Source organism: Silene latifolia, chromosome 10 (genome assembly GCF_048544455.1).
Source record: "Silene latifolia isolate original U9 population chromosome 10, ASM4854445v1, whole genome shotgun sequence".
In the NCBI taxonomy this organism is placed as follows: Eukaryota; Viridiplantae; Streptophyta; class Magnoliopsida; order Caryophyllales; family Caryophyllaceae; genus Silene; species Silene latifolia.
Window position 1 is genome coordinate 91377339 of NC_133535.1, and position 13133 is coordinate 91390471.

General features: G+C 37.6%; 1 protein-coding gene across 1 annotated transcript; it reads right to left on the reverse strand.

Moving 5' to 3' along the window:
• Window positions 1-953: 953 nt before the first annotated feature.
• On the reverse strand, window positions 954-3462 carry LOC141607886 (uncharacterized). Its single transcript, XM_074427234.1, has 4 exons — window positions 2318-3462; window positions 2060-2245; window positions 1547-1833; window positions 954-1339 (listed from the first exon to the last, which is right to left on the reverse strand). The coding sequence occupies exons 1-4, from the start codon at window positions 3460-3462 to the stop codon at window positions 954-956; spliced, it is 2004 nt and encodes a 667-aa protein (XP_074283335.1).
• Between the last annotated feature and the right edge of the window lie 9671 nt (window positions 3463-13133).

Below are 13133 nucleotides of genomic sequence, written 5' to 3' on the forward strand. Positions count from 1 at the left end.
TTGATCAATAATATTCAATTTGACCAAAATAATTCTATAAATATGTCTTCATAATGTTTTAGGTCAAAATCAAAATTATCAAACATTTACTCTTTAATTTGTCTCTAAATTTCTTTCTAAATAAAATATGGCTGGTGTATCGGAGCTACAATCACGTTCTCGCTACGCACAACCTTTTACTTGCATTTTCCATAATCTCCCGGTTCATTATGAAGAGAATGGAAAGGGTATAAAGCCTGATTTTGGGTGGTTTACGCAAATGCTTCATGACTCCGGTTTCACAACGGTTAAAAAGCAAGGTTTTGTAGGCTTCGCTTTTATCGAGTTTAACGGAGCCAACTGCCATGATTGTTTTCGTCAGGCAAGACAATTAAGGGCTAATATTGCGGGGTAAGATGCGGGGAAAGAGGACTTCTATTCGGATGACAGACAAAAAGGCCCTTATCTATGGGCTGCGACCCATCTTGATCATCATCTGCTGAAACATTATAGGAGGCATCACATTCTTGCCACCGTGCCTATGTCATGGGAGAAGGAGGCCATCCCACCCGCGTTGCCCGGTGATAATGAAGGGCCAATCTACGACTTGCTCTATACCTAAACTCATGATGAGTATCATAATACTTCATGAGATTCTAATAATTACGGCATTACTTATTATCTGGCATTATAAGTTTTTTTTGGTGGAATGTTAGTAATATTAATATCAAAAGTCCAAGTATTACAACCATGACATCATTATAACCTTTTAACAACTACATACTAGAACAAGAGCTACAACAAAGACAACATTTTCAAATCAAACCAGCAGCTCTACACCATAGACCATCCGTACTACTTAGGTGACCTTGAAACATACTCTGAAACATCCTTCTACAATCAAGCTTAACTTGACTAACCAGCTTACCTGGATGCATCACATAATTATCTAGCCTGCATAAATTCCTGCATCTCTATATCCAGTAGTAAACTCCAACCACAACAGCCACACTGATTTGCCGAATAAGAATAGAAGTGCATCTAAGTCTCAGCAAGCTTACACAATTCAATAGGTTTTGAGCATGAATATGGAGCCAATCTGCAACCAGCTGCAAACAATTCTGAGTAAAAGAGCATTTCTGAAACAGGTGCAGATGACTTTCAGAATCCAAGCCACACAGAAAGCAATCTTCAGACACATCCATCCCCATTTTTTTCAGCCTGTCAAGAGTGAGTAATCGCTGATGCTGAATCAACCACAAGATGAACTCCCATTTTGGAACACTATATCTATTCCACACCACTTTACACCAAGGGACTTTTGAGCTTGGTGCTACCATTAGCCATTCATACCCATTTTCTATAGAATAAGTATTTGTATCTCTTCATCTGCAATGTATGTATCCACTTTTGAGTGTGTTCTTCACCTCACATATCTTTCTCCAGGCCCAGGAACTGTAGCTAGTAGGTTCATAAGACAGGCAAGGAGCACCTTTTAAATAGATGTTATCAATGCATCTAATCCAAAGGTGATATTGTTTAGATGCAAGCCACCACACAAGCTTACCTATAGCTGCTATATTCCAGACTCTACTATCAATTATGCCTAAGCCTCCTTGATGTTTACCTTTGCATACGACATTCAATGCAACCAGAGGGGCTTTAGAGTACTTATCCTCTCCATCCCATAAGAAGTTCTTACAGAGAGCCTGAATTCTGTCTATGACACCCATTGGCAAAACAAAAATTTGAGACCAATAAGTATGAATAGTGGATAAGACTACTTTAACCAGAATAAGCCTTCCAGCATAAGAGATTTTCCTGCTGTTCCAGCCTCTAATTCTCTTAAGCATCCTGTCAACCAAGACACTACAGACAACCTTAGTAAGCCTCTTATGAGAAATCATCACTCCCAAATTTAAAAAGAAGCTCCCCTTTCTTAAAACCAGTACCCTGGAGGACTTTCTGGACTGCTGAAGGAGTCATGCCATTACAATGGAAATCATATTTATCTGAGTTAATATGTAGTCCAGAAGCATTGGAAAACCTCTTAAAGACCTCCATAATAACTCAAATAGACCTAACATCCCCTTTGCAAAATAACAACAAATCATCTGCAAACATAAGATGATTAAGCTTGATATTTTTACAAAGGGTGTGGAAATGAAAACCAGGCAAATCCCCTGCAAGTTGTAATAATCTGCTCAAATACTCCATGCAGACTGTAAACATCAAAGGGGACATTGGATCCCCTTGTCTCAACCATCTACAACCATTAAAATAACCACACACTTGTCCATTCAAACCAATTGAGATGCTAGTAGTAGTCACACACTACATAATCAATTTGATCAGCTTAGGAGGGATGTTTAAGCCATTCAGCATTTGTTCAACAAAAACCCACTCAATAGAGTCATATGCTTTACTTAGTTCCACCTTCATCAAGCATCGAGGAGAAACACTCTTGGTATACAATCTGACCAAGTCTTGGCTTATCAAAATGTTCCCAAGTATACTCCTTCCTTGAATAAAAGCACACTGAGCAGGATTAATAATCTGAGGAAGACTTCCACTGATTCTTTTACAAAGGAGCTTGGAGATAACCTTATAAAGGGTATTACAACAAGCAATTGGCTTGAACTCTTTAATTGATCTTGGATTATCCACCTTAGGAATAAGGACTAGGGTAGTACTATTCAGTTGCTTGAGTAATCTCCTATTCTCAAAGAAGTCCTTAACAGCATGACAGACATCATTCTTAATAATATCCCAACTAGCTTTGAAGAAACAACTAGTATACCCATCAGGGTTCGGACTTTTATCATTTGGAATACAGAACACTTCCTGACTAATCTCCTCCTCACTAGGAATAGCACACATATGATCCCATTCACTCGCAGCTATTCTATGCCTTTGTGCTAAAATATGTCTATGAAAGTCTGAAGTCTGGGCTCTAGTGCCAAGTAGGTTTTCATAATAGTCCAAAAATGCTTGTAGAATCTCATTAGGGTCTTTACACTCCACACCTGCATTATTCTCAATCTGGAGTACCTTATTGTGTATCTGCCTCTGTCTAATATCTTGATGAAACATAACAGTATTTGCTTCTCCTCCCTTAGCCCATTCACACTTAGCTTTCTGTTGCATATAATCCTCCCTTTCTGAGGCCAATAGCTGATAGGATTCTCTAACTTGCCTCTCCTTATCCATCAACACAGAATTAGTCGAATCAGACCGCAGCTGCAACTGACAATCGTTGAGCATACTATGAGCCACATCTGCATTCCTTTCAATATCAGAGAAGAGGTCCTTGTTGAGTCCTTTAAGTGCAGGTTTCAGAAGTTTTAATTTCCTCACTACTCTGAACATAGGTGTACCAGTAATTTTAGTCTGCCACACCTTACTAACACTGAGCTGAAAATCATTCACTTTGGTCCACATATTAAAAAACTTGAATGGCTTCTTTTTACCTCCATCACTCATTCCACATGAGACTATACATGGGTAGTGATCAAAATATCCTTCAGGTTGATAGTGGGCATTCCAATCAGGCCATAAACTCAGCCAATCACCATTTACCAGAACCCTATCAATTCTACTAAAAATTCTAGTCTCACTTGGTTGTTTATTATTTCAGGTGAAAAAAGAGCCAGTAGTATTCATATCTTGCAGATCACAAGCATTCACAGTAGATTAAAAGGGCAACATTTCATCATCCTTAACAAGCTTCCCGTATCTCTCATTAGCAAACATAACATTGTTAAAATCCCCAAGCACAATCCAAGGACCAGACACATTGAATCTAATAAGAGCATTCCAGAGAGGGACTCTTTCCTAAATTTTGTTATAAGCATAAACAAAAGTAGCTACAAAGACCTGCCCAGTACATTTGTCCTTTATTCTAACATGAATATACTGAGCATCCATTTCAATAATGTCAAGGTTGATCTTATTTTCATTCCACATAATCCAAACTCTACCCCCAGGATACATAGAGGTATTACTGACATAACTCTAATTATAAAAGACTCTACTGATTATTTTATTTAGAAAATAAAAGTAGCTACAAAGACATGCCCAGTACATTTGTCCTTTATTCTAACATGAATATACTGAGCATCCATTTCAATAATGTCAAGGTTGATCTTATTTTCATTCCACATAATCCAAACTCTACCCCCAGGATACATAGAGGTATTAGTGACATAACTCTAATTATAAAAGACTCTACTGATTATTTTATTTAGAAACAGAGGCTTAACCTTTGTCTCAAGGAGTCCAAATAGATCCACACCATTTTGGTGTAAGAACCACTTAACATCTTTCTGTTTAATATCACTATTTAGGCCCCTCACATTCCACACTTCAAGTATAATCATTGGGAGGGCGTATCCTCCCCCCTCCACCTCCTTTATCAACCAGTCCTGAGACACCAGAAGCTTTAGCTAGCTCAGCATTAAAATTAATAGTAAATTCTCCTTCCCTACCTTCAACTACACGAGACTCATGTCTAGTCATTTTGGTAATCACACGAGCAGGGGTGAAAACAGGACCATGACTAACATGAGCTGGGGTAACAATAGGGGTTGCAACTGCAGTGGGGGTAGGGGGACATTCTCTGTTATGGCTACTGAAACAACAGGTACAACTACCTTAGCAGGAACTAGAGGTGGGAATTCCTTTGGATCAACAGTAGTTCCATTGCCAGGCACTTTTGGCTTCCAGACTTTTCTAACAGGCTGCTAAGGAACAATCCGTCTTAGCACAATGACTCTCTTCCTGCAAGCATTTGTTAGATGGCCTATCCCATTACACTTTTGACAGGTAATAGGTAGCCAATCATAATCATTAGCAACAGTTACCTCAGACCCTAATTCATCCTCAAACATTATACGACTTGGAAATTGCTGGTCAAGCTCAACCTCCACCATGATTCTGGCAAAACCCAACAGAGATTTCTCAAGAGTAGAGTCATCAATACGCACAAACCGTACAACCAAACCAGCTAACTTCTCCAAGCATTTTGCACCCCAAAATTTCAGATCTAAACCCACTAATTTAACCCAGATCGGCACTTTGTTAACAGAAATCTTAGAGATTCTGACAGTAGGGTCCCAAGGTTTCAATATAATGGGCTTACCATCAAATAAGAACATTCCATTAGCTAACACTAACATATGATGCTCAGATTTAGCATACCTTACCACAAAGAAGCCATTAGGGAGAAAAGAAATCTGAGCTATTTCATATGCAGCCCAAATACGTCTCAGATACCCTTCTAAGACCTCTCTTGGCGGATTCGCCCCCATAACATAGCCATATATTGCCAGCTTCCAATAGGCAATTTCATCTTTCACATCATCACGGTTAACTTCAGAATAGGCTTTGAGCAGTCACCTTCTTCATTTTCACATTCAGCAATTGGAGCCAACCGATTCACATATGATTCCCCCAATTTTTTCCTAGTTGGAACTTCCTGCCAATCCTGGGGATCATGCGAGAGAACTAGCCCTTCTACCAGTTCCATCTCAGTTTCCTCACCATTCTGAAGCAATGCCTCCACTTCGCGTCTCGCATCCTCAATTTCTTCATTAATTGTCTCCACATGAACATCCACGATAACCTGTTTATTGTTACTAGAAATATTTTGTTTTTGATTAATATAATTCTTAGTACTATTATTAATAATTGAAGAACTAGTATTATCTTGTGAATTAATCTGAGAATTATTGTTGGAATTATGTGTTTTTGGAGGAGAATTATGTGATTTTTTTCTTAGCCATTGCTGAGAAAATATGAAACCCAAAAATCAGAGAATTTTATTTCTCTAACTTTCTCTCTCATCCTATTAATTCTTATGGTTAGGGTTTATATCTGGCATTATAAGTTGTATTTGGATTCTGGTAGTTCTTTGAATTAAAGTTTAATTATTTATGTTTTTTGTTACGTTTTTTGTTACCCCATCCTCTGGAATTCAGATACAATATCACTAGAAAAATTCTTATGTCCTCCGGGAGTACGGTACTCCTTACACTCAAAGGCAATACACAAAATAAAATATTATAATAACTTAGGTTATTAGGAGTACATTAAAAATATCTAACTTTTATAATTTTTGCAAATACGTAGCTAAAGATATTTATCGCGTAAAACAAGCGTTGACAAACGTGAAAAGCAAATGTGTAGTGTGGAGTTGAATGAAGGGAGTATTTTTTTTGTTACCCCATCATGTGGAATTCAGCGAAAATATCACCATATATGTCTCTTTCACCTTCAGCCCAATCCACAGAGTCGTTTTCCCATTCCAACGGCACTGTCTCCTGCTCGGCACTGTGACCTAGGCGGTGCAGAATTGGAAGTAGTAGGAGATGGTCAGATTCATTCGCAACCCATAAATATGGGCCTACCCGTTTATCACCGTGATCAAAACAGAGTCTCGAAGAGTCATTGTTATAAAATGCCCGCTCAAGTTTGCGAGCCTGACGAAAGCATTCTCGCTCCTCACCCCCGCCAAAATCGATGAGGGCGCCCTGCCCGAAACTATCATGCGCATCATTGTCCGGGTAGATAGTTTGAACCAAATTCAATCCAGCTAACCGAATCAAACCTATTAACCAGTCAATTATATACGAGAGTATAGTCTTTCCATGCCCGTCCTCTGTGTACGGGATATTGTGAATGATTCACATAAAGGGTTTAGCGTACATAATTCTACTTGGGGGTCCTGCAATAGGTTCATATGATGCTTCATCATCATGATCAGCGGATGAATAATATGAACCATTATAAGTTGATGAACTTGACGACATAATCGATGTGGAAAATTAATGGAGGACTATCTTTTTTTTTGAAAGAGGGAGGAACTAACTTTCTACATATAATAGTAAAAAAGAATGGAAAACATGTATATATATATATATATATATATATATATATATATATATATATATATATATATATATATATATATATATATAGTATTAGGATCACATGAGTCCACCTCTTAAGTGTGAGTCCATAAGTTCTCTTTAGGGCCATTGAATGAGGGAGTTGGAGGGCTAAGATTGAAAGCAAAAAAGAAGGGATTAATGCACTAATTTAGTCACACTCTCTCTACCTCACTAATTATTCACTAATCCACCTTAATTCACTATATATCAATTTTCTCTCATTTATTTCTCTCTCATCTCACATAATATCTTCACTTTCTACCTAAAAAATCCAATAAAATCAAAAATCCAAATAAATAAAACATCATAATCTCCCTCACTCACCACACTCACCCGCCACCACCATTACCACGGCGCACCACCCACGGCCACCATACAAATCTCCCTCCCTCACCACCAACCACCATACTCCTCTCTCTTCTTCCCCCTTGCCACACCAACCACCAGCCGCCCACTACCGCCACATTCTCCTTTTTTTTCCAGATCTGACCCCATGCACCACCTTCTTCCTTTTTTTTCCAGATCTACCCCCTAACCGCCATGTTATGTCGACCAAAACACCACCAACCACATTTCTTGGGTCCTCCAACACCGCCATCAACAACCACCAACAACAACATCCTCGGCAGCAACACCAAAAACGCCATATCTGAATGGGTTTCGTGAGGCGTGTGTAGTTGTTATTGCTGGTTGTTGCTTGTGGTAGTGGTAGCTGCGGTGGTTGGGTCTCCTTCTCTACCAAGGTTGCCGCCTCATCTTCTTCCCATTTTTCTATCTTTTTTTTATAAAAAAAAATTGGGATTATGGTGGTGGTCAGTGATTAAACTGTAAGTGTAGGTATAAAGAGTTTCTTGTGGCCAGTGATTTTTCCCATTTTTCTATCTTTCTTGTTTTATATGAATTAGCACATGTGGCCTTTCTTCTTAATTTTATGCGAGAGCTGCTTCTTAGTGTAGGTATAAAGAGTCTTTTTTTTATACGAGTAAGTTTTAGATTTTTTTTTTTAACTTTTTTATAAAAAAAATTAGGTAATGGTTGTGTTGAAGGACTCCAATCCTAAATCTTACAATACCCACCACTACCACGTTCCATTCTTTTTTTTAGGCACTTCCCTTTTCAGATCTGAAAAATAATGCTCATTTTTTTATATTTAAAAATTAGTCTTACATCTCACTTTGTGGATTATTATTGTTTTATATTTATTAAAGTTAAGATTACACTTATTTCTATTAAAGTTATATTTTTCTCTGTTAAAGTTACATTTTTCTCTATTATTAAAGTTACACTTTTCTCCATTAAAATTACACTGTTTTCTATTAAAGTTACACTTTTTTTATTAAAGTTACATTTTTTCTGTTAAAGTTACATTTTTCTCTATTATTAAAGTTACACTTTTTTCTATTAAAGTTACATTTTTCTCTGTTAAAGTTACATTTTTCTCTATTATTAAAGTTACACTTCTCTCGATTAAAATTACACTTTTATCCATTAAAATTACACTTTTCTCCATTAAAATTACACTTATCTCCATTAAAGTTACACTTATCTCTATTAAGGTTATCCTCTCAATGACTAAAGTTATACTCTCAATGGACTAATGTTATATTCTCAATGGACTAAAATTACACTCTCAAAGGACTAAAGTTACACTCTCGATGGACTAAAGTTACACTCTCGATGGACTAAAGTTACACTCTCAATGGACTAAAGTTATACTCTCAATGGACTAAAGTTATACTTTTAATATGGACTAAAGATACACTCTTAGTAGACTAAAGTTACAATTTAATTGACTAAAATTACACCTTAATTGACTAAAGTTACACTTTTAAAAGACTAAAGTTACACTTATAAGTCACTCAATTTACAATGACTTGTGTTAAAATTTGAAAAATTCAAAATAATATTTCTCAAAATCACTCGAAAAAAATTAAAGTTATACTCGTAAAACGCAAAATTTGTTGTAAACTTGCTTCAAATTTTCAAAATTCAAAATAATATCCGGAAAAAATCGCTTTTTTTTGTTAAAATTACACTTTTTGTGTTAAAGTTACACTTGTAAAATAGTAAAATTGTCATAAAATTTGTATAAACTTTCTCTCAAAAAAAATTGTATAAACTTGAAAGCATAAGAAGACAAAAGATAGTGTTAATTGTGTATAATAATCAATTAGTGAATGTATAATTAAAGTTAGAGAGAGAAAGTGAATTAATTAGTGTTAAGTATGTTTGTTGTTTTTAATCTCAACCATCCACCATGCATGATCCAAAGGCTATAGTAAGGACTTAGGGACTCAAATAATATAAGGGACTCATAAGAACCCCACTATATATATATATATATATATATATATATATATATATATATATATATATATATATATATATATATATGAGAGAGAGAGAGAGAGAGAGAGAGAGAGAGAGAGAGAGAGAGAGAGAGAGAGAGAGAGAGAGAGAGAGAGAGAGAGAGAGAGAAGGGTTCTCATGAGTCCCTTACATCTTAAGAGTCTCTAAGTCCTTATAAGGGCCTTAGGATGGAAGGGATGGAGGGATGAGATTACATCTCAATGGAGGGTCACAAATTGATCTCCCCTAATTACCTTTCTAACTCAATTAATCTCCCTTCTTAATCCTCCTCATTCTCATAACATCTCTCATCCATTCATTCATTCACCCCCTTCAATCATTCACTCCTCTCCTGGTTCATTCTCTCCCAACCAAAAAAAAACCACAAAAAAAAACCAAACAAATAAACTCTCTTCCTCCACAACAAATAAAAAAAACCCAATAAACAACCAAATCACTCGGCTGCCACCACCACCAACTCCCAGCCCCACGCCGCCACCCCCGCACTACTGCAACACCCACTACCGCCGTTCTTCCTCCACTTAGTCGGATCTCAGGCGACCGCCACTCCTTATTACAGCCGTCCTCCGTCCTCCCTCCTCTGCCATGTCGCGGCTCCACTCCTCTGCCACCATCTCCGGGCGCCCCTCCCTGCCGCCACCCCGACAATCCATCCACGGTGGCCTCCACTCCCCCGTCCTTATTCCGCCTCCCTACTCCTCTCCTCCTTGCCACGACTACCACCCCCTCTTTTTATATCTCTTTTTTTTTTTCAGATCTGGTTGTTATTGGTTGTTGTCGTCGTGGGGCGTCCTGGTGGTGGTGGTGGTTGCTGCTACTGCCACCGTTCTTTGTTTTTCAGTTTTTTTTTTTAATTTTGTGGTTGGGTGTGGGTATGTGGTGTTGTTCCTGTTCCTGTGTGTCGTCGTTACATTTTTTTGTTGTTGTTGTGGATCCTTTTTGTTTTTAGTTTATAATTTTTAATTTTGATTTTTGTTATTTTCAAATCTTTTTTTTTTTTGTTATTTTTTTCAGATCTTATTTTATTTGTTGATTTAATCTTATAGTAGATCTTAGATGAAAAAAAAATATCTCACAAAAAAAAAACGAGATTTAAAACCCGAAATCTTAAAAAAAAATGTATAACAAGAAGAGATTTGAAAATAATAAATAACAACAAAAACCAAAAAAAATAACAAATAAAATAAACCGACCCCAAACAACAAATTTAACACAATATCTGAAAAAAAAAGTGACGAAAAAAACCAAGAAGCAAAATCTGGAAAAAAAACGAAATTATAAAAGTTACCGGTGGCGGCGGTGGTGGGGGTGGGTGGTGGGTGGCGGTGAGGGTGGGCGGTGGGTGGTGGTGTCGGGTGGGGTAGTGGTGGGTAGTAATGAATGAAGAAGAGAGGAATGAATGATTTATTTGGGTTTTGTATTTTTTTGGGATTTTGATTTTTTGGGGTTTTTTAGAGAGGAAAGAGAAGTGAGATGTAGAGAGAGGAGAAGAAGTTGTGATAATGAGATGATGAATGATTATTGAGGTAGGTTAATTGAATTGATGAGCTAATTAGAGAAAAGGTGTAAGGATTAATTTGTAGCCACCCATTGAGATCTAATCCTAGCCTTTCATTCTCTTCATCCAAGGGCCCTTAGAAGGACTTATGGACTCAATATATATAATGGACTTACATGATCCCTTCTATATATATATATATATATATATATATATATATATATATATATATATATATATATATATATATTTTATATATATATATATATATATATAAATCGGGATCCCGTACGAACCAAATTATGGTGCGAACCGTACAAACTAAAAAAAACAACTTGATTACTTCATTTTTTAGGCCCAATTCAAGTCACATAACCAGACTCTTTATCTATTCCTCTTTTCCTTCTTATCTCTCATCTCCTTTACCACACAACAACCCATTCAAATCATCCCTCGTCGTTTCATTTGAGACACCTACGCCGAGTCTCGACAACTATTGTCGACCGACTTTACCTCTTCCAAGCAGTTATCACCCCAACCAAAGAGAAACTCCGATAACCACCCATCGTTCTTTTTTCACAAACTGCCATCACTCCAACCAAACATTTGGTCATCACCTCAACCACCGGACCACAGGTCGCCGGCGTGAACCTCATCCACAAGTCCTCAATTTAATTTTCTGGCTCAAAACTCCGTGTTTCATCTTGTTTAAATTATTTTCCAAATGTTAGATCTACTAACACTGATTTCGTCCCATCTCCCACCTCAATCACATCGCCTTCATTCCTCGACAAATTTACCCTTTTTTTATCGATCTCCGTGTGCCGATTATGATGATGTGTTTCAAACAGTCGACTAGATCTAGGCTCCCTCCATTTCTTGGCGAGCAGATCTAGCCTTGCAAGGTGGCTAGGTTGCGAAATTGGGTGGTGTTAGGAGGTAAGGCGGTGGCCGTGGTAGCGGGGTGGTGGTTAATTGTAAGAGATCTAGCCTTTTTTTTGTCCTTCGCGTTTTTGTAATTTCACCATTTCTGTTTCATTTTATAAGCGTTACTGCTGACGACGGTGTAGGGGTAGTGGCGGTGGTCACCGACTGAGTTGTTGTTGGTGTCGTGGTTAGGTAATTTGAAGTTACAAATCTCGGGTTTGACCGATTCCGTTGCTGATTGGGAGGGCCGTTGTTTGAAGAATGTTGATAAGCAACGTCTTTTTTTTATTCTTTTTATGTGATTTTGAGTAAGAAAACAGAATTTGGATTTGGTTTTCAAAATTTCGAAACACAGGTCTACATAAAATGAATTAGAATTTCATAATTTTAATCGCCTTACTGAGTTAATTGGAATATTTTGAGTAAGAAAACAATCTCGTTGGCTGGAAACAATTGCAGTGATGTTCATGGTGGCGAGCGGCGTTGGCTGGTGGCTATGGCGGTGGCGTGATGTCGTTGTCGTCGTCTGACGTTGCCGGTGATGTCGCTTCCGTTCCCTGATATTGTAAATAGTATCACTGGTGTGAGTCTCGGTGGTCGTGAAGTCGTTTGGTTGTGGTGGTGATCTATGGCGGTTTTTGTCAGCGTCAAGGTTGACATGGTGTTGGTCAGCGGTGCCTGGAGGTTGCGGAGGAAGTAGGTGTAGTGTTGGTCAGCGGATTCATGGTGGTTTGGTTGGTGATGGTGGGGCGCGGTGGTGGTGGTGGTGGTGGTGCAGTGGCGGTGGTGGTGGGGGAGCTGGTGGCGGGAGTGTGTGGCAGTGGCGGCGGTGATGGGGGCAGTGGTGATGGTGGGCAGTGGATACACAAAATATCCACCCAGATACACACCGTATTAATACGGGATACATGTGTATCCGGCAGTATAATCATGCGTATCTGGTATTAATACGATGTGTATCCGGAAGTATGAACTTGTGTATCCAGAAGTATTATAATGTGTATCTGGCTTTAATGTCATGTGTATCCGCAAAAAATATAAAATGTATCCGCAAAAAAAAAAAACGTATCTCCGAGAGTTAGTGTTAAAATTTGTAACAATTTCCAAAAAGTGTATCCGCTAATAACATAAAATGTATCCGCAAATAGTAAAAAATGTATCTCGGTGTTGGTCTTAAAACTCCCAAAAAAAATATGTAAAAATTTTAGTGTAGAAAAAGTGTATCTAGATATGTTATAAGATGTATCTGAATAAGAGGTGTATATGGAAAGTAGATAAAGTGTATCTAAAAAAAAAAAAAAAAACTGCCTAATTAAGCTAGTTAAATGCGGTTCGTACGTTAAGGCGCTTTGTACTGAACCCGCCCCTATATATATATATATATATATATATATATATATATATATATA

What these genes read in the sequence shown, in the direction of transcription:
- LOC141607886 (XM_074427234.1), bottom strand. Translation starts at nt 3,462, where the DNA reads ATGAGTGATGGAGGTAAAAAGAAGCCATTCAAGTTTTTTAATATGTGG. An exon ending in AAGCTGATCAAATTGATTAT is followed by an intron (nt 2,246 to 2,317) that starts GTAGTGTGTGAC and finishes TAATGGTTGTAG; the next exon opens with ATGGTTGAGACAAGGGGATC. An exon ending in CTGGAATATAGCAGCTATAG is followed by an intron (nt 1,340 to 1,546) that starts GTAAGCTTGTGT and finishes CTTATTCTATAG; the next exon opens with AAAATGGGTATGAATGGCTA.